The 22,002-nt window shown below is 37.3% G+C and overlaps 1 protein-coding gene across 2 annotated transcripts in view; it reads right to left on the reverse strand.

Annotated features, from left to right (window-relative positions):
• Positions 1-560: 560 nt before the first annotated feature.
• PCMT1 (protein-L-isoaspartate (D-aspartate) O-methyltransferase) overlaps positions 561-22,002 on the reverse strand; it is a 23,702-nt gene continuing 2,260 nt past the window's right edge. Inside the window, exons 3-7 of one of the 2 annotated variants that reach the window (XM_014308917.2) lie at positions 21,227-21,331; positions 17,820-17,940; positions 12,784-12,869; positions 11,058-11,227; positions 561-2,755 (exon numbers count right to left, since the gene is read on the reverse strand). In XM_014308917.2, the coding sequence (XP_014164392.1) occupies positions 2,743-2,755; positions 11,058-11,227; positions 12,784-12,869; positions 17,820-17,940; positions 21,227-21,331 (495 nt within the window). In that variant the 3' untranslated portion in view covers positions 561-2,742. Of the gene's footprint in view, positions 2,756-11,010; positions 11,228-12,783; positions 12,870-17,819; positions 17,941-21,226; positions 21,332-22,002 lie in introns of both variants that reach the window. The other variant, XM_005431763.3, reaches the window with a different exon arrangement.

Genomic DNA, 22,002 nt, shown 5'->3' on the forward strand with positions numbered 1-22,002 from the left:
CCTGCTACATAAACAGAAAGCATCCCTACAGCACCTCTGTGGAGAGCCCACAACTCTTGGTGGGTTTACAAGATACAGGTATTGGCTTTCTAAGTCTTTTACTGTCTGGATCCCAGACACAACCGGATAAGCAACTCAGAGTTCAATCCGTTCTCCCAGTCTGTTCTGACTTAGAGGTGATAGCAACAGCCCAGTGAAACATGACTGCACCTCTTACAAAGAGAGAAAGCTTTAATCCTTCCAAGTGGCAAATCACACTCTCCGAGGTGGCTGGATTCAACTCTGGACAGCAGACAGAACTGTGCACAGAGCCTGTTCACCAAAACACACAGATATGGATTTCAGAAATTCCAAACAGACACCAAAAACCCCACTTGCATTCCAGGAAGTATTAACAGGCTTTGTAACTGATGCAATGCATTAATTGACTGAAAATGGACACATAGTTACGGTCAGTTAGCAAACCAGTATTTTTATACATGTTTTCTTTTGGATATGTGAAATCCTGATGAATGTTAAAAAACAACAAAACCAACCACAAAATCAGGCAGACACCTAGATACAGCTTCCTCTCAAATTGTTTTATTTGGCAAAGTAGCAATTCAGACAGTTCACACAGCATTTATTCAAGCTCTTCAAGTCTTCTGCATTTCAGCTTGTCCTTGTCTCCAAGTTTTTACTTCAGAACCATTGCTCCATCATGGAGGAGTTTCCATTTTCGACTCCTAAATGCTACTCCTGGATACTCCTTTCTGTCCAAGTACCTTGACTGCCATCAACCCCTTCAGTAGAGTGGGTGCACTATTCCCACCAGCCTTGGTCCCTGAAGCTTTACACCTCCTGAAGTGGTTCTCCCCCAGGAAGTTGTCATCGGGTCTCAGCTTTAACATCACTTCCAAGTCAGGCTAGCTTATTACACTGTGTCCAGAGACAGGAATTTGGATACAGTTGAGCTCATATCTTTCATTTAACTGATTAAATTAGTGAGAAGATGTAAATAAAGCTGAACTCAAACTGAAAGATACAGCGACCAAAAGGTTGAACGTTAGCATGCATCAGTTATTTCACTTCAACACCAAGAACTAGAGTCACAGTTGATTGTGGGTTAGTACAAATTTGTCAGACGCAAGTGGATTTTTCTGGATTGTATTTTCTAGAATACGTACCATATTAATTTCTTTATAAGATTAATCTTGTGCATGTGCTCCCAGGCTGCAGTCAGATCAGGAGGTGGTACATTGACTTCCAAACATCTAAATAAATTAAGTCCTATAGTAGCTTTCATAGAGGAACAAAATGGGGCTGGCCTTTGTTCCTTTTCCATATTCAGAGGCCTTTGAATTATAACATTTCTGCTTTCAGGGATTAATCCTATCACAAAATTATTGCTCTTCCACCATAGGAAGTTGGTTTAGGTTTTTTTTTCCAGAGATCACTGTAGGTTGTTTTATTCCATAATCCTTCCTATCATAAAAAAAAAAGGATAATATACTGTTTACTTTAATTCCAGGTTGCTCAAATATGAGCAAGATGACTGCAGACACACTTCCCCCCTTTCCCAGAGCAGCCCACCTTACTGTACTGCTTTGCAATTTGCTGTGGACATTTTACAGTACCAAAACACAAAACTTATGTCAGAAAAAAAGGTTTATAGCCTTCCAACAATTCTTCTATATGAAAACTGAACAAGTGCATCTATGTGTACTAAGGAGTCCAGGATTCTTTCCGATGCGTTCCTTTTACAGCAATTTAGAATTCACTTTCTAAAAAGCCAGAATTTTTCCTGGGTGCCCACAGTTACAAAACCAAGAATGTTAATACAGCAAATGGCTTTACCAAAAGCAACTTTCTTTTAGAACCAAAGGGGGTTTTGGCTTTTAATAAAGAACCTAGCAATCCATATATCAGACAACCAACCCATCCAAATTTTCCACACAAGCACAAAACCCCCCTTCTGCTTTAAACTTTATTTGGCAAAGCAGCATTGCATTAATTGTTCAGTGATTGGAACACACCTCACCTCACATTCATGGAGTTAGCTCCATGAGTATCACACCAGCACTGAGCTATAAACCACAACAGAATTTCAAGATTATATTATTCAGTTTTAGAAGGAAAGGGAAAACCATGTCTGTTATGTCCAGCTTGAACAGCAATGTTTGATAAGAGTGGCCACCTACCTCTGATGTCTTGAAATTTAATATATACAAATGCCTGGTTTTAAGGTAAAAAAGCAGCTGATTGTATCTACTACATGCTAGTCTATGACACCATGTCAAAAGCTTAGAAAGGAAGTTCATCTCCTTTTAGTAGCATCTAGCAGACGTTGGAACACAGAAAACCTGGTATTACCTACGTAGTGTCGTAAGGTGCACAGAAGCAGTTTTACCAAGGGACACAGGAGCCAAGAGAAGTGAGTGTTCAAGTTCCCCCATCAACATTAGAGTTCACAAGCTACAGGTCTTTATCTGCAGTTTTGCAGAAATTCACTTTGAACAGATGAAAGTGAAATAAAGGCATGTTAAATAAAACAATGCCCACATAAAACTTTCCACCATTTCTTTATCAGATTTGCCTTGAGCATCTAAAAAAATAAAACAAACACCACGCTTTTCCATGCTGATAACAACAGTATAACGAAGTCCAAAACAAGCTGCAATGCTGTTGGTTTTCAAAAAGCTTTTAGAACGGGAGATGAGCAGTCCACTGTAACACTATGTTTGGGTCAAGATGATGTAGCTTTTACAATTCATCCCTGTAGAAAGAAAACACATGCAGTTATGTTTCTTCTCCCCTTGGAAACGGTATTTGAAAAGTTTTGATATTGAATCAGGTTACATTTAAGTGCTCACGTACATCAGCAAAACTTTAGAAATCTCTTCAGGCATTTGAGAAAAAAAACAAACACCAAAGGAAAGGCAACAGCAATCCTACATCATCTCATACTACTATGTGACTTATTGTGAAATATGGGCCTCTCAATTTTACATTTAATGGATCACTTGCTTTAAGGAAACCCCCACCATTGCACAGCTAGTAACACAGCTACCTGCCATCCATATTCTGCTGGCTACACACTGGCAAGCAACTGAACCAACTTACTAGACAGAGTATTGGCAAAACCCATCCTCTGTAGCTGCCAAAAAGGCAAGTTTAACTTCAGCTGCAGTCTCTCAAGAAAGTGGGAACACTCACAAGTGCATCCCTGTTATGCAGTTTGTACCAGTTAGTATATTTATTTCTCAGAGGAACTCGAGTAGCTCCTGAAGGAGCTACGATAAATGAGGAGCAGGTTGTGGAAAGGCCGGGGGCAGGGCAGTGTGTGTGTGTATGAGCTAAAAGGAGATGTAGCGAGGAGAAAGGATGAATCAAGAAGTCTCTCTAAATCACTGAAAGGTATCTAGAAAATGCAGAGGTTTGTCCCTGTAGGACATTTAAAACACATTAAAACAAGAAACCCACAGAACTTATATTCCAACCATAAAGTTATCATATAGTAGTGATTTAAGTATTTCTAAAGCATTAATTTTAATGCAAAACACCCATCAAATCTGAAAGCTGTGCACTGTGCCACTCTGAGCCCTGGAAAACTCAAAGAGAAGTGTGTTGCCTTTTTTTTTTTTTTTTTGACAAGGCACAAGCAATCTAAAAATTCAGAATTAATTTGCTGCAATTTTTCTTTTTGTAGGTGCAGCAGCCTCATTAGCTGAAGCAAACAGTGTCTGAATTAGGAAAAAAACTCAGTAATGTGATTGCTGGCTCAATACACAATAGTATTTTCAGCTATCATGCAAATTAATCCACAAAAATATAGTTCTACATGCACACATACAAAAACTTAAGTTCTATAGATATTGTTATGCTCCAGGAATCATACAGCATGGAATGACAGCATGCAAAACATTGTAAAAGCAACTGAAAAGGCTGTAGAAACTAGTGTTTAAATGACTAGTTTTCTATCTAATGCAGTTGGGATGCAAACGTTGTGATTTGTAAGTGATAAATATTTGCATTCTTTGCACTTTGCACTGCCTCCTAATAGTAAAGTACTAATCACACAGCTTTAGAGCAATGCAGTAATTACACACAGCAGAAAAAAGCAGGAGGCAGAAGAACACATCTTGGCAGGGATAAAGAAAAATCTGTTTATAGCTAAAGGTTTGGAAGCTCTCCATATTTGCCTATCTCACAGAATGGGTATTTGCTTATTTTAAACAGATAAAAAGAAATGAACATCTGATACCCAATTTAAAATGCAGTGCCAGTGAATTCAGGACAAGTGCTTCATTCATCCCTAACACTTCCAGGAGCTGCATCATCAGTTAATTTTTACATCTTCAAGAAGTGTATGTAAGTAATGACTACTGCTGTTGCTGGCTTAGTCTCATACGCCTTATTGTGGGTGTGATTTTTAATCCTGATTCCTACTACACACTCACAGCTTTGTAAAACCCTGGTCTTTTACTGTGACAAGCAATTCGTAATCCTTCAAATACAAGGCAGATCCTCAAGCAACTGTAAGCCTCAAAAACATTCTGTACTTACTTTGAAACTATTAAACACAATGATTCTACCCAGCCACAAATGTTAGCAGGGCTTTTGCATAATGTTGCTAATGCACTTAATGTATTTAAAGTATAGGTCTGTTTCTTCTTTTCCAGAATGATATTTCTACTTAGAACATATAAGTATTATATAAATATATAATTTAAAATAAATTATATTAGCATAGCAATGTTTTAATTGTTGGTATTTTTCATTGCTTTAACATTCCTGACCACTACATCCTGTATGTGACGTTCAAAATAAGGATTTTCATATTTTATTTTCTAGAACATTTACTGTATTAAGGGGATCAGCTTCCCTCAAGAGGTTTTTCACTTGCTCTTCACTACTCATTAATCTAACAGCAGCATGCCAGCCTAAACCAACCCCTGATAATAAGTGTTAAAATTATACAGCATTTATTTTCTACAGATAGAAGTTGAATTTATATGTGCATTATTGGAGTGTATGTAATTCAAGTGCCAGAAAAGTCTCAGATCACCTGGTAGGTAACAGCTATCAGCTTTCTCCCTAATGTAGCACAGCTTGCAGACATAAATAATATTGCAAACCAGATTCAGCTGACCTGAGCTGATCCTGTATGGATCGGAAGCTGCCAAGCTATGAAATCCACCAGATTTCAGCTACTGGTAAGAATCAGGATATATTATCCTATCCTCCCAGTGGTACAACAAAATCTATCCTGCTACAAAGCTTAAAAGGAGACTCAAAAGATTGCTCTTCCCTTGTTAAAACTGTCCTGTTGCCCTCTAGAGCCACAGGAAAGATCTACTAATTTGTATTCTTTCTGGCCATGGCTATTTACTGTGACTCTTACACAACTCACGTCATTTCTCTCCAGCTTCAAATATGCACTCCTTCCAATCTGCTTACCAGCTCCTGCTTAGGAAGCAATATATATATTCAGGGTTTAAGTCACCACAGTAGTCCTCAGGCTTTTGGAATTGCAGCAAGAGAACCACTCATCTATCAACTGAGGCATCAAAGCAACTTTATAAGCTCAAGTTAAAGCAAATTTCAGAAGTCATTAGCTCAAAGTTACTATTCTTGAAAAAAATGTGAGAAAGTTTGAAAAATTTTCGCTTGCTACTAGGGAAAACAAATATATGAATATTCTACAATTCCCATCATGAATATCCAATAAAAAAACCAAGAAACATTCTCAGAAAAAATCTAATATGCAGCTTTTCAGGTAAATTATAAACTATAAAGAATCAATAATCTTATCAACGATAAGTTTGGGATACAAGTCATGCAGCTTTGTGATCCCTCACCGCCACTTTAGGGAAAGGCATTCAAATTAAATATTTGAACAAACATTTATAAATCTGAAATCTGTATCTCACTCTTTTAGATCCACTTCTATTTTCTTGTCATTAGGCAGCATTTGACTTTCCCTTCTCAATACATCATTCATCTATGAAAAATATGTTGTCATTACTGAAAGTGAAATTCAGAGTGTAACCTTTTATTAATTAGAAATACAGCATCTACTCAGTGTTTCAGCAGCCCATTATTTCTCACTTTATAACTTTAAAGATGCAATATTAAGACTTCCAGCATTTTAATTTGGAAAGGTGCTATTATAAAATATTTATTATTTGCTATGATCAATCATAAAATTGAGAATAAATTGAAATGATAAAGGAACTTTTTCTGTAATCTACTGGCCAACACTGAGCCAGTCAGCAATGGAAGCAACAGCTCTGTGGAAACACATTCAAGAAAGAAAAAAGTTATTGTGCAGAGAAGAGCAGGGTGAAAACATGTGATAGGAAGAGCCCTGCAGACACCCAGATCAGGGGAGGAGGGGCAGGAGCTGCTCCAGGTACTGGAGCTGAGATTCCGCTGCAGCCCCTGGTGCAGACCATGGTGAGGCAGCTGTGCCCCTGCAGCCCATGGAGGATCACAGGGATGCAGAGATCCACCTGCCGCCTGTGGAGGAGCCCATGCTGGAGCAGGTGGATGCCTGAGAGGAGACTGTGACTCTGTGGGAAATGTGCTGGAGCAGGCTCCAGGCAGGGGCCTGCAGGCCCATGGATAGAGGAGCCCATGCTGGAACAGGTTTCCTGGCAGGACTTGTCACCCTGTGGAGGACCTACACTGGAGCAGGCTGTGGCTGCAGGACTGCATCCAAGAACAGTGACCCACCTTGTAGCAGTTCATGAAGAACTGTAGCCCATAGGAAGGACTCATGCTGGAGAAGTTCATGGAGAACTGTGTCCTGTGGGAGGGACCCCACACTGGAGCAGAGGAAGGACCCCTCTCCCTGAGCAGCAGCAGGAAGAACGTGTGACTGACTGTAAACCCCATTCCTTACCTCCTTGCACTGCTGGGGGGCAGGTTGTAGAGCTAGGAAGGAGGGGGAAGGGGTGGAAGAAAGGTGTTCTTAAGGTTTGTTTTACCTCTCATTATCCTGCTTTGATTTTGCTTGGCAATAATTTCAATTAATATCCCCAAGTCAATCTGCTGTACCCATGGTGGTAATTGGTGAGTGATCTCTGCCTGTCCTTAACTCACAACAGAGCCTTCTGTTGTGTTCTCTCTCTTCTGTCCAGTTGTGGAGGGAGCACCTTTGGTGAGCACTTGGCATTCAGTCAGGGTGAAACCACCCTGATACATAATTCATAATTCTTAAATTTAACCTAAAATATTTTGTGCAGAGATTCTTTTTGCCAAAGTAAAATAAAAACTTAAACCATAATCGTTACTCTGCGTGGCCTGAGGAATTCCAGCAAACAATACCTGCTAATTTCAAACAAAATTGGTCAACTAGCTCATCAGGGGCATTTGAAACACTTAAAAAGAGTTTTTATGCAGAAACATATTAAAATGTATCCTAATAAATACATTTTCCAAAAGGGTGTTAATCATGGTTTATGTATAGATAAGTGGGATACAGTAACAGCCCCAATTTTGTCACTGAAGTTTGTCATTATAATATATATACTGTCATTATAATTTTGTATTTTATCAGCAAATATAAATTCAGCATGACGTTCATAAGTAATTTCTACTAATACAGTATGTAAGACAAAAGTAGTTGTTACAATTTTTAAAAAGCTGTCTGTCTGGAAATCAAATCCAAAATGCAACAGAGACTTCATTGCTGTTATTTACACTGTTATTCTCTTATGCCTCTGTATCAGCAGTAGTGAGGCCAGCAGGACAAGGTATCCCCTGAAAGTGTTTAAAAGATGGCTTGAAGTGGCCCTTAGGAATATGGTTTAGTGGTGGACTTGGCAGCACCAGGTTAACAGTCAGACTCAATGACCTTATACGTGTTTTCAATCCTAAATAATACCATGATTCTGTGACACTTAAAATTGTCTTTCCACATAAGTAGTAAGTGAAGTAGTAAGCTTTATTTCACAGAGAAATAAAACCAGAGACATCCTAATCTGTACCAGATCTACCAATAAGGCAGCCATCAAGCCATGTTCCCAACTGTGCAACACAAGAGACCCTCTCTCCATCCTATTTTTCAGTAAAAAACCCAAAACAATTGAAGTCTTATGTGCAAGGATACCCTTATCAGTATAATCACATAACTGGGCATTGACTGCTGGATTTCTGGCACACCGCATTGTTTCGTTTTGTACCAGAGATAGCGTTCCTGTGTATATTCTACTTCTAAATGTCCCAGAGAGTCACATTTGAGAGGATTCCCACTAATATTGGGAGCTTAAAAAATACTACTGCAACTGAACCAAATCTACGAAGTCATGGCCTAAATTTAAAGAAATTTAACAGTATTCACAAATATGCTTTATTTAGCAATGTATTGAAATCCAAGGAATATTTTCCTTCCAGCTAGTCCAGACTTCCTTTCACTACAAGTTTTACATAGTGAAGCATGATACAAAATACCTGAAGATGGGGTTGACTTCAAACACCACTTAAGAGTGTCGTGCTGCTTTGCGAAACCACCTTACAGCCCCATTAAAGAACATTCCAAAATATGAATGGCTCAGCAAAAATGTAACAGCTTCTTTCCTGCCAACTGGAGGGTCTGCTACCCTAGGAAAATGCTGCTGGCCTATCAATTCTATTTTGTGAAGGGACACCCGTTCTTCATTCACTGTGATGAAAGAGTTACCTGCATTAGGAATGAAATCACATAATGTAAACTAAAAGAATGACAAACTAAACACACAGAATTGAGCTAATCTTAAAATGATTGTTGTTTAATGAATTTGAGATTTACATCAACTAGTCTCCCAAACACTACTGATTTTTATTACAGAAACACTTAGAGATGCTTTTTCAGAGGAGTCTCACAATGAACTCTGCTCACAGATCTTAAGCAATTTAGAAAAGAAAAAATGAAATCTAGGAAATGAAGAAAAAACAGCTCTTTCATCTTTGATGCCAGCATCAATAGCAAATACTGACTTATAATAAGGAATTTCCTTAGCAGCAGCTGCCTGACCATATACTTCATAGCCACCAACAAGGAAAAACAAAGAAAAGAAATATGCGACCTCCTGTAAGGTCAGCAGTACACTGACAGTTATCCTAGAAAATGGAATGGGAATTTTCTTCAAATCACAAAAATGACAATTAAAGAAATAGCAAATGTTACAAGTGGACTTCTGAGATTTTCTTTAACAGGAAGTTCCAAAATTTAAATGCGTATAGCAAGATACAGCCTCTATACCATTGCAGATGAACCCTCCAGGCTAAACACTTATATTTTCTGGTAACGCCACTGTAAATTCTTAAATTAAAAAAAAATAAATAAAATCAAGAAGTATTTCAGAAGAGCACAGAAACTGGTACGAATTCCTGGGGAAAATAATCCTACAGTATGCATGACTGAAGAAGGCCCAAAGACAAGCTATTAGCTCTTTCCAAGCTAGAATACAAAATGAAATACCTAACTGCACTGAAGAGATGCTAAAAACTCTGAATTCTAGTCCTTAACACAGTACCCCACCTTCACTTGTAGCAAGGGATAAACAGTCATTCAAGAAATCCTTCTTGAAGTGTTTTATGAACACACACTGCTATCCTTATTTTGGGATACCAAAAGAATCCCAATTGCTACTATAATCAGATCAGATGGAAATAGAAAAAAAAATCTATGAAAACTCTCTGAGAGAAGGAAGGTTTAAGAAGACAACTACTCTTTTTTAGAGTAAGCAAAGCATGGATTCCAAACTTAAATTAAACATTTGCCAGAGGAGGAAACCAACCACAAAGGAAAGCTTCCAAAGCCTTACAAGAGGCAGGAAATCCCTGAGTACCACACTGAGGGAATACTGGCAATATTTGAGGCCAAAGCATTAATTTGCATAACAAATACAAAACATTTGAACAACAAGCACGCTTCACAAGCTTTGAACTAAGCAGTATCTCACTGAAGTTGTTTTAAGAGTCATTTGTAGGTGGTGGCTATAGAGGAACCCAAGAAACACTGAAATGAGGTTTCGCTAAGCAACAGTATGCAAAGTGCTTTATTTGTACTTTTTAGGAATATTTTGATAGGTTACACTGAGTGAGTATTCGTGTATTCAAATCACAAGCTATACTCCAAAATATCAAGGGGAAAAAAGCCAAATTTCTAAATTTAGGTTATAAACTCAAGAGTTGTTTTCAGAGCTCAATGCACATCTCTGCACTTCACTAATGCCAATAATACATTCACAAGCACTTTCTGCCAGGAAGCAAAACAGCAATGCTGCTTTGTTCATTCACACACTAGCATGGCTTAAGCTGACAGCTGCATTAAGTCTATTTATTTATTCATTTATTACTGGCTGTTCAATTCAGCAAACTGGAAGGTTTCCTACTTCTAGAAAGGCATTTAGAATTTGCTGTATTGGCAAACACAAATACTGCCCCATCAGAGACAGATGACAGACTTCTAATGACATGTCTGGGAAAATTTTCTAAACACTACTCAACTACATTTATACCGTAGGGAAGAAAGAATTATCTTTTCTACTTTTTGCTACTTGGAGGCTAAGGGAAAAGTGCTTGCAAGATCATCTACATTTTCCACAAAGGATTTTGCAAAGATTTTTCTTCATTTGTAGTGTTTCAGAAAAATAAAAAATGAACACCCAATTATCACTAACTTAAAGGACAAAACAGTATTTATTAAGTAAAATTTTACACTTCACCCTAATTATTGGGCAAAATAGTTATAAAAAATTCATTAAAAGTGAAGTTTAAACTTAGAAAATACTGTGTTTAAAACAACAAAATAAGAATCTTCAAAACACCAAAGACTAAAGAAAACATGTCCAAAAAAGACAAAGTGCAACCCATGCAATATTTTTCTTCTGCTTTTAATTTAACTCAAACTTAGCATAACCTCCTTTGGGTGATGCAGTAATGCAGACTGAGTCACTTTTCATGGTATGGAGGAGCAGAAAGCAATGACAGCAGCAAAGGCAGGCCTTGCAGTCTATCTGCTTAAAATTCACACCCTTTCACCTTGCATGTGTGTGGAAGAAGTAAGTGGAACAGAAAATCACTTCCACCTGGACCACTGCTTCTCTTTATCTGTTAAAGGCACATATATCACTCCCATCAGAGGCTTCATTTTGACACTGCCATCTTCTAGTTTGTCATACTGTTCGAGCATCTGGTTTCCCCCAGCAGGGCCAACTGGTAATATCAATCTTCCGCCAGGTTTTAACTGGTCTATAAGCTAGAACACAACACAGAAATTAGAATGTAACCAGCCACCTCAGAGAAGCTGGATCCAAAGTTTGTTACAGTCGATTAATAGCTTTGCCATTATGTATCCATCTACTTCTATGCAGTAGATAACTACTTCCATTAAGAAAAATAAAAAGTGCACTGAAAATGAGAGTATCACAGCAACATGGTACAACAACTGGTATTACAGTAAAACAATTTAATTAACTGGGTAGGTTGCAGTTTTATTTTCTATATATGTGGGGGAAACATGTAAATCACAAAGTATTTTTACAGCAGATTCAATCTTTTGAAACTGTTTAATTGTTCAATAGTTATTGTGCATCAGTACAGGCCCATTGTGAAAAATTCTGGGGGTAACTGATCTCCCCTTAAACCCTCAGAATAAGATTTGAGAATGGTGACTTTTCATTATTTCTCTTCCTGGAAAAATTTTGTCTACAAACTCAATACCCAACAGCTCCTCTTTCATTCTGGTAATTGAACAGCCTTTTCTGAAACTAGTCTAAAATATATGACTAAGTGACATGTAAACATAGTATGTGAGAAATGCTTGCATTTTTTCCATAGTTAAAGGAGGCTAATCACAGTAGTCCCAAGGAAAATTTCATGCTTCCCAGACATCATGAAAAAAAACGCTTAATCCCCACTGCTAACAAAAGTTATAATTACAAACTGTTTCATCTACAAATAAACTTTCAATTACTTTTTTAATTGTCATCTGTCAACACCCTCCCACACACACCCACCAAAAAAAATTTAAAAAACCAAACCAACAAAAAAACCTCAAACAACAAAACCCAAACAAATAAATCCCCCTCAAAATAAAAACACAACCTACTTTAAAAACATAAAGCAAAAAAAAAAAACAACCCACCACCACTGGTCATTGTTTGGAAATGTGCAATCTATCTATAACACCTCAAAGCCCAGTCTTTCACTATCCCTCACTAAGATTTAAAAACCTTAACTGGCATCTAGCATATAAAAATCATGCTATGTATTACCATGTGCCTGAGGAAAGGAAGAGAAAAAAATCTTATCAGTAAAAATGCACTATATGTATGCACACTCTACAGCCCCTAGTAACTCTTCAGCTTCTCTAGTAAGAACTGCCCTGTATCCATTCTGAAACCTTCAAACAAATGGCACTGTTTGTACTTCCAGCTGAGCATTTTACTTTCAACAGACTCAGTGCTTTGGAACTTGGGAAACACACTTAAATTTTGTAAATCATTGTTTGATAAAATTGAATTATCTTGTTAAATAAAATGCTCCAGTTCATTGTTATAATAGAGGGCTGCACACATGTCATTTTAAAATATGTTTATTTAGAGCAGAGTTATTAGAACATACAGCTTTATCAAACCAACAGGAAGCCCAGCTGTAACAGAGACAAAAACCCCACACCATACAGTAATACCACACTGCCCACTGATACTCCCAGCAGTGCAAGCTACCAAGTATTTTACATATAGATGTATGCAAAGCATTCTCTACAGCTAAGATATTACAGAAACACACACACAGAACATAAAGGCTTACTGCTTGGGGCACAACTGGGGCTGCAGCTCCAACATGTATTGCATCATAGGGAGCTTCTTCTGCATATCCCATTCGTCCATCTCCCACTGCAAGAAAACACTGTTTTTTAAAACATTTTCAAAAGGACTGGAGAAAACAGATGGTTTCCCATATCTACATGTAAAAAATTAACACATTTGTAAAATAAATGCAACGACACACCCTTCTATGTGCATACACATGCTTATAAAATATACTAAATACTATTGAAGCATCTGAAAGCATGGATTTATAGTGAAAGTTCTTGGAAACACATGGTCCACCTAGAAAAGAGACTAAAGTATTTATGTTCACTACCAACTCCAGTGCAGGTGAGTTTCCCCCCTCATTTACCCTCTTAGAACATACACTTTGCTTTGCCTTGTCTTCATGCACACTATTCCTAAACATAATGTAAATCACAAGTCCAAAGCATTAAATGTCAGAAGCACATATCAGAAGACTCCAAAGGTGAGGAAAATATAAAGGAAGTGTTCCCATGGACTATATGCCTACAACTGCACTACCAGTGGAACAAAAGCCCACAGCCACATGCATACATTATTGCAGCATTGCTGTAACCTCTGCACAGCCCACATTCCAGCAGATGGGCCTCACTATTCTTCCTGCAGACAGTCACTGCTAACATAGAGAGCCAGGTCAGATTCATGGCTAAAGCTCCAGGGGGCTGCTTGGAAGATGCAGAGTAATGAAGGTTTTCAGAGGTTACCAGTGCTGCTTGAGCTTTGGTGGAGAACTCATGGAGAAGCACTTTGTCACAGATGTCTCATACCATCCCAATTATGGGGAAGCAAAGAGTAACAGTTTGGGGTTTTTAAGCCAATGAAATGTCACAAACTAAACTGGACCTTAAGTTTTGAAAGAAGACAATGTGAATATGGCATCCACAAAATTTACAGGAAAGCAACAGGAAATCAGAACAAGTTCGGCAGGGTGTCTCTGGAGTTATTTAGAACAAATGTAATAAACAAGACTGAAACATTGATAAATTCATACTGTGTGATTACAGAAGTTCCAATAATCAGTCAAGAAGAAAAAACATAGAGGTTAGTCCTCTGATCAGCGCAAGTAATTTGGGGTTTCCCATCTTCAGCCCGAGCTTTGACTTCTGTGCAAACATCAATATCACAGGTTAATTAAAACTGAAAGAGTCAAAAGAAGTGCACCACCCCAGTCAGAGGCTGAAAAACTTTTAACTTTTTGCCTTCCAAAAACTCAAAAAGCAGGAAAAAACCACAGCCACCACAGCAGGTTTCATTTTTACCTCTATGATATGGAGGGCCATCTGGACAGTAAGAGCACCCTTAGGTACATCCAAGACAGCGCAGGAAAACCAGGACACCTCCTCAAAACAATTAAAACTGAAGTACTTGTCATCTTCCTTATGAGGTCCTGAAAGATGACCCTGGCAGGGACCTTCTGCATCTATGCTCTTTAAGAGAGCACATTTCCTCAGAAGCTGAGAAGCCTCTTAGGGGTCAGTCACATAAATACAGTCATAAATAATGACACAAATACAATCAATTCTGACCAGCACAAGCTCCAACCAAGGGCCACAAGCAAAAGCGGCCAAGCAAGAAGTGCCAGTGCTTCAAGAGCACTCATCCCTATTGATCACCATTTCCACTAAGTCAGATGGCAACAGAGATCACCAGTAATGAAAGTTCCAGTATTTCCAGGGTGTAATCCCTCCGACTGCCAAAGCGGGTCCTACTGGAACAATCAATGCAGCCAAGCATATAATTTATACTTAATAGCACTGTAGAACTCTTCTAAAGAAGCAGCAATGATGTGTTACTGAATCAAGCTGCTGTTCCATCAGAGATGGCAATGGAGAAAGGCTTCTTTAGCTTACTCATACAGATATTGCTAAAACTTGTGTTAGTTACACAAGGAGGCAGATCCTCATTCCCCAGGGTGCACAGCAGGCATTAGAAGCAGCAGTCTCCAGTATTGCTGGCAAAAGAAGTGATTGCCAAGTGGAAGAAACTGCTGTCACTTCTGAAAAAGAACACATGTATTCTAAGACATAAATGGCCCTAGTGCACTCTCCAGAGAAGTTGGAATGTGACTTCTGCACATCTTATCACTTTACTGAGAGCAGTAAAACAGACTCAAAAATAACTAATCCCTTTTCTCTCAGAATCAATAGCTAACATCTTCAAAAAGAGCACACACCCAACCAAAGGGGGAAAAAAATCATGCTCCTTCATATGCATCACACACAACATGGCTCTTCCCTTTTAAAATTCACAAAAATACTTATAGTTACAGAAGAAATATATCCACCCACAATGGCAACACAGTTTTAGATGTCCAGAACATTTACAAAATCATTAAGTAGGCATTCATATATTCAATGTCATTCAAATTATTATCTTATTCAATGACTGAGGGGAAAGAACAGCCCAAATTTTCAGCTTGTGTTTACATCCTAAATAATGTCCCCTCTCCTACTCACATCTCCAGTTACATGCAGCTCGTTAGTGAAGTAATCATGGTGGAGGGTGGCAGGTGGTGATGAGGAAAAAATGTCAGGACATTTTGGTATAAAAGGGTTCTGCAGCTTGATTATATATGTAGACTGGATCTACCAATCATAGTACCCAAGCCTTCAGTGCCTCTAGGCAGACCTGTTTCACCCAGAGCTGTAGCATGAGCACAGAAACAGAAGAAAATTACTTCCCTCAGTCATTTACAACCCCTCATCCCTGCTGGCTATGGCTGCATCAGCAAATAGTGCAGTACAATAGAAGTAGATCTGTACAGCAAAAGTTTTTGCTGAGAACCTGGCATCCATGCAACATATGCATTTCAGGATAATTGCTGCAGTCTAGATCTAAGTCTTATTGTCTTAATATGCACATATCAAACATATTTGGCTACTTCTTTTAACACATAATATTGTCTAGTTTCATCTAAAAGGAACCAAATTTTGTGCTTTCCAGGAGTGTAAGCCAAAGAGTGGTATTGAGAGATTCACCTCAAAGGCTTCCTTCTGATATTAAGAGGAAAGAAAATAAAAATCAAGCTATTAAAAAAAAAAAAGCCAAAAGACCTACTGTTGTCATCTCACTGCAGGGGTCCCATACTGTTATCTCCTAATCCAAAAGTTTCATACCTTCTTGGTGTTTCTCATGGGCAGCTCCTCAGAGCACTGACTCATTCTTCTTCACAAAGCAGCCAACTGACTCCAACCTCCCCTCTCACCCAGCCACCCCACTCTTTTATAGCACTCTTCTTCTCATTGGTTACAGCTGTGGCCTGTTCAAGTCAAGCCTGTTCCTAATCTTTGATAAGTGGCCCAGCTGCAACTCCTTAGGGGTAAGATTACTTTCTACACTATCTTTATTTTCTTATATTCTATCCCCCTACAAACTAACAAAAAGACATGTTAATCCGAGTATACCTATTCCCAACTTCTCAGCGCAGTTCTACTGAGACACCCCAAAATAATTTTGCTGTTCCTGAAATGCAGTTATGGTATATGTAAGAGATGACAAAGCAGACTAGAATGTCTGGAGCACACTGTGAAAAGCCAGCAACAGACACACCTGGTCTTATTTCATACAGCTCCCATCATCAATCAACTGGTTTTCACAACTTTTTTTGTTAGTGTGTTTGGGATGGGGGGTTTTGAGTGGGGTTTTCTGTTGCTGTCTTTTTGTTTTAAATTAATAGCTGTCTGGATTCTTGCCCCACATCAAAGAGCTCCCAGGAATCCAACACAGTTGAAACATTCTTCTCAATGTTTCACAGAAGTATTATTTGCCTGTCTGTTCTTTTTTAAAATGTACCTCACAACAAAACTATCCACAAGTCTCTTAGTCACCCTGCTACATAGTCAAAAATAATATAGATAATGATGTTTACTTAGAATTCTAGACTTGCAAGAGCACCAGAGTTTGTTTCAAGAACAACCAGAAGCATAAGTCAAAATTGCTTTTGTACAGCATCAATGGAAATTCTTCCCTCATTCCCCCTCTACAGCCCTAGCAGTCTAACTTCTTTTCCAAGAAGTTGAGACATAAATGTTCTCAGTGAGATACATTGCATTTTATAAATGTGTATGTGTTGATAAACTCATTAAAAAAATTTAGATAAGTCCCTCATTTACAAGAAAAGACCAAGAATCAAAATAGTAGTTAAGCTAAGAGCCAAACATCACATAACAATAATTTTTCCAAGTTTTCTTGTAAGAAGCCTCAAAAAACATCCAGTCCTTCAACTTCTTTTTTAAACGTAGTGAATAGATTGACACTTTCCTCTTGCCAGCCTTGCATCTTCTAAGAAAAACAAACAATAACCAAACAAAAAATCCCAAACAAACAAAGGAAAAAAACCAAACAAAAAAACCCCAAATATTTTTTTTTAGTAAAAAAACATTATTTAAAATAATTCACTGTCCTTCTATTGTTTGGACATTATTTCCTTTCAGTTACTCTAACTGAATTAAAGTACTTTGGTGTCAATCACTTCCCTAACATCCAACCACTGTCAATTTTAAAAACAAGTGAAATAAACATCAGTGCTGCATACTGCCAATCTAGTACTTTTTCCACTTGAATCTTCACATGCAGCTTTCTCAACTACCCTATCAGAAGTGTGAAGGCTTTGTTAAAACACTCAAATTCAGATGACTGGGTATTTATTCAAGAACAATTGTGAATTCAACCCCAATTTTAAATAGCAAATAAAACATGACAGACCTTCAGCATGTATTTTCACCAAAAAAACACTCCCTTGTTAACCTTTTCTAGTACAATGATTACACATACTCTTTGAGATCACCAGAAGTCATATTCTGAAAACTGGGGGAAGATACTGATTTTCAAAGGTCTAAAGACAATTTAAATTTTAAAGTTCTCATTTGGCTTCTCTTTCTTGGGTTTAGCTTACTAAATTCAAACTTTTAATAACATCCGATTCAGTCATTTTCAACCAGCTGCGAGAAAGAATATCAGTTTAATTAGTAAGATCATCAGTCTGATGCTCACCAATCAGTTTCACTCTTCCTGAAGACAGCAATGTGGGATCGTCTTTTTTGACATTATTTATTGAGTCATCTACTAGTTCTTTGATATGATCAATTCCTACAACTTGTCCTTTGGGACCAACCTGGAATAAAAATATACAGTTGAACAATTTCTGCGAGTTTTAGTTACAGAATGAGTACTTATACTTCCTGAACTCATTTCTCAAAGATAAAAACAAAACCAGGAAAGTGGAAGTATATTTTCACAATGTTATTAAAGTTACTGTTAGAAATGACAAATTCTGACTGCTAGAAGCATCTGATAATTAAAGTGTGTCTGCACACTTTTATAAATAGTTGCTAGAGTGATCTTTTTGAGATGTGATTCAGTTGTGTTATATTGTTAGTGGACATTTCTTCTTGGAACTTTTAGAAGTTAAATTTGATGATGTTTGTTTTCGTTACCTGCAACAAGAAGTAACAACATCAAGGACAAAGACTAGAACTGATCTCCTTTCACACTGAATAAAACTTACTAAGGATTAAGTTTCTTCTAGAGAAGACCTTACATCAAGAATTAAATAATGATTTTTATTCAAAATGATCTCAAGAGTCCTATTCTTTCAGAAGCAAATGCTGCAATTACCAGTAACAGACAAATTACCTTGCACTCACCCTTGCATTCATTAATCTGCTCTCAAATTTACAGCTCTCCTCCACAGGAAGAGTGGAACTGCTGAGAGCTCTTAACTCAAAAAAGGTCACAAAATCTCTGTACTCTGAGAGGGGAAAAAAGATCTACTAACAAAAGCTTCTCCATTACAGGTATTTCTTCCAGAATTTTGTCTTTAGTTCAGAAAAAACATTCAAAACCAATTCAAATCTTAAAATCTCTGACCACTTTTAACAGGATCCAGCTCAAAGACCACAATAGCAGAGTATGTCCTAGCAGAGCCCATGTTGCCTGTCTTTGGACACATCTAAACATATTATTTATGTTTCCGTATCTTACATTTTAATATTGTTAAGACATGGAAAATTAATAGCTAGTTATCCTGGGGAATTTTTGTGTTTTATTATGAACAAGTCCTATATTAAAAACATTAAAAAAGCAGTGTTAGCTTTTCTTGTTTGAGTGGAAGACCACCACTCCAGCCTTTGAAACAGAGCAAGTTTCCCCTATGACAGCCATGGGTTGCTGTTTAGAGGAATGACTGGCAGTCAGCTCTACCATAAGCTTGCAAAAGATCCAGTATATTCCAAACAGTAACATCACAGAAATGAAAATTTAGCAAAATGGTCAGAGCATGAAATAGGCTGATAAAGTAAGAGAACCTCCTGCTGCATGTGACAGCCCATTATGCTATTTCTGAGTTCTCATCAATTTCCTCAATTACCCTGGAACTGTGAAGCACATGCAATTGAGACAACACAAAGAGGCACAATTTTTGGATCTCTATGTTAGGAATAAAAATATACCCACTTTTTTCATAAATCCAGTACTGACAGGATGAAAACTGTAATTCATTTAATTTGCCAGCAACCTTCAAAGGTAAATAAACTTAAACTTATCTACATAGCTTGCAAAATTATTCCAGAAGCTTAACATGAAAATCTAAACAACAATCTGCAAGATACTTTAGCAACCTCAGTAAACATAAAGCTTTCCCAGAGGTACCACATATGAGATTATCATCATAAGAGTAAAGCTGTCATCTATGAGCACTAAGGTGCTTATGCCACAAATGTGAGCTACTAATTCTAGATCTCAGACTGAGAAGCAACGTCAGCAGTCACAAAAAGCAAATCTCCAACTGAATTTTTGTGGCAAAACACTCTACCATTAATTCCCATTATACTTTGTCCAGGAGTGACTTTATGATGGTTGCATCCCAAATCATCAGTAACTTCTTTCAAGTTTTTGTTACTATTAGCAGTGCTATCAAGCAGAATGAAAGCATTTACTCAATTTTTCATGACACACATCCGTAAGCCATTCCAATACAAACAACCAAGGAGGATTCATAAGAGGCTCATGACATTCATATGGCAATAAAAAGATAGCAGGATTAATTTCAGGAAATTTGGAAAGAGATTTTCTTTTTGTGCTGATTCTGACTTTTCCACAGCTTGTTTTAGTAGAAAAAAGTGCACAACTATAATTTAGCACATCCTATTGAAAATGGCTATTCCTTTATTCATTCATAACTTCAGTGAGAAATACATATTTTTCTGGACAGAAGCTTTAATGCTTGTAGGATTGGCGTTCCCATGCTAGCATTTGATTACTGACTTCACAGATCAAAAGTAATAGGCAGCAAGTTGAATTAAGTGCCATTTAAGATTTCCTCTAAACTGCAGTTTGGTTAACTTATTTCAACTACTTTTTTTTTTTCCTCTAGACTTTGCAGCTAACACTTGGAAACCTAAATACTTTAGCAAGTGCATGGCTCAGTCCTAAACACTCTCAGCTAACTCTTAACACTGGGAAACAGAAGTGATTGCAGACTCAGATTGGTGCTTGAAAACAGAAAATTAAGTAGCACAGAAACCTAAATGAGAAATTATCATATGTATCAACACATTTCAAATTAACTTTGCAGAAAGACAAAACAACAAATCTAGTTGGCAGTTTAATGAAGGTCTCTACTAATCATAAAGCTGTCATAAAGCCCTGGAACAGAGAAAGAACAACTGATTATATTCCTTTTCATTAATCAGTCTAACAATACAATCGCTACAGGCACTAAATTCTGAATTTTTCAATCTATTTTTTCCATCTTTTTTTTCCCAATATAAGATAGGGAAGAATACAGAGAATTCCTTAGGTACAGGTTGAATAACAACACTGAGATTAAGTACTTGGCAAAGATGTAAAATTCAAATAAGTATCTAACTTAAAAAAGGTTAAATGGACACTTATAGTATGCTTGTGCAATATAACAAGAAAAGAAAGCAATTAAAAGACAATTTATTATAGATGCAAGATATTTTCCTGTGGAAACAAGATTCTTTTACACCTCACTAAGCTGTCATTGTAACAGGAATCCATGACAATTTATCACAATGAGAACATTCACAGCCACACAAAATAAAATCTGAACTGTTCAAGACAAACATCTTCTTCCTTCAATATATAAAGCAACAACTAAAATTCAATTATTTAAAAAACCCAAAACAATCCAAAAACCCTAAACTTCCTCATTAGGGGGTTTCTTCACCATTACACAATTTATTGTGCTATTTAACTTGAACATCTACTATCAGCTACCATAAGAAATGGGTACCAATCACACCTAGGAGAGTAAATTATTTTCTGTATAATATACTTCAGTGGATTATGAAGGATGCTTTTTTTTGCCCTGTAATTCAGAGTGTCACTCGAGTCCAAGCAGTTCTGATGATCAATGATTAAACTGAACAACTCACCATTCGTGAAAAGCACGCTGTAAGAATTCCACTTCCAGATCCTACATCAAGTGCTTTGGCTCCTTCATGTAGCTGATCAGATAGAAGTTCAAGTGCGTATGCATGCTAAGAGAACACAGAAAGAAAAAAATTCAAATTATTTTAAGTGTCTGTTTTACTCAATATATGTTAATTTCTTCAGATTTTGGAAAATGCCCTGAGTATTTGTGTAAGAAATTTCAGAATCATTTCTATTACAAAAAATGGGTGGGAAGGAGTTAACTATATTATATAATAATTGTCATTTCATTGGCTTCGACAAATTTTATGAGTGTATTTTTTTTTGTTAGTATTCATATACAAAGCCTCATCTGACCATTTATGCTTCTAGCATAGACTCTATTTATATATTAGGAAAGACAGTATAAGTAAGTTTATTCCTCCTCAGGTCTGGTGACTCTCAATATTCTGGCAGTATATGGCCAATAAAGAATTTAGCTTATCATTATGCTAAATGCATTGGCATATCCTGGTACAAAAGCTAGCTAGGAAGAGGCAGCTCTAGAGTATCAAGGAAAATAGCTATTAAAACTACCTCCTGGATTACCTGCACACTTGCTGAATCAAAGAATAGGAAAAAGTTGTCTCTTACAAAGGCAGATAGCCAGGCTCATGGATGAACTGAAATAGTCTATAGACACACTTGATAACTTTTGCTGTGTGGTGGAGCAGTACACAAAATAAGTGTAGGCTGCACACTAAAAAACCAATTTGTTCTTTCATGTTTCAGAGACAGC

Source organism: Geospiza fortis, unplaced genomic scaffold (genome assembly GCF_000277835.1).
Source record: "Geospiza fortis unplaced genomic scaffold, GeoFor_1.0 scaffold217, whole genome shotgun sequence".
NCBI classification, from domain to species: Eukaryota; Metazoa; Chordata; class Aves; order Passeriformes; family Thraupidae; genus Geospiza; species Geospiza fortis.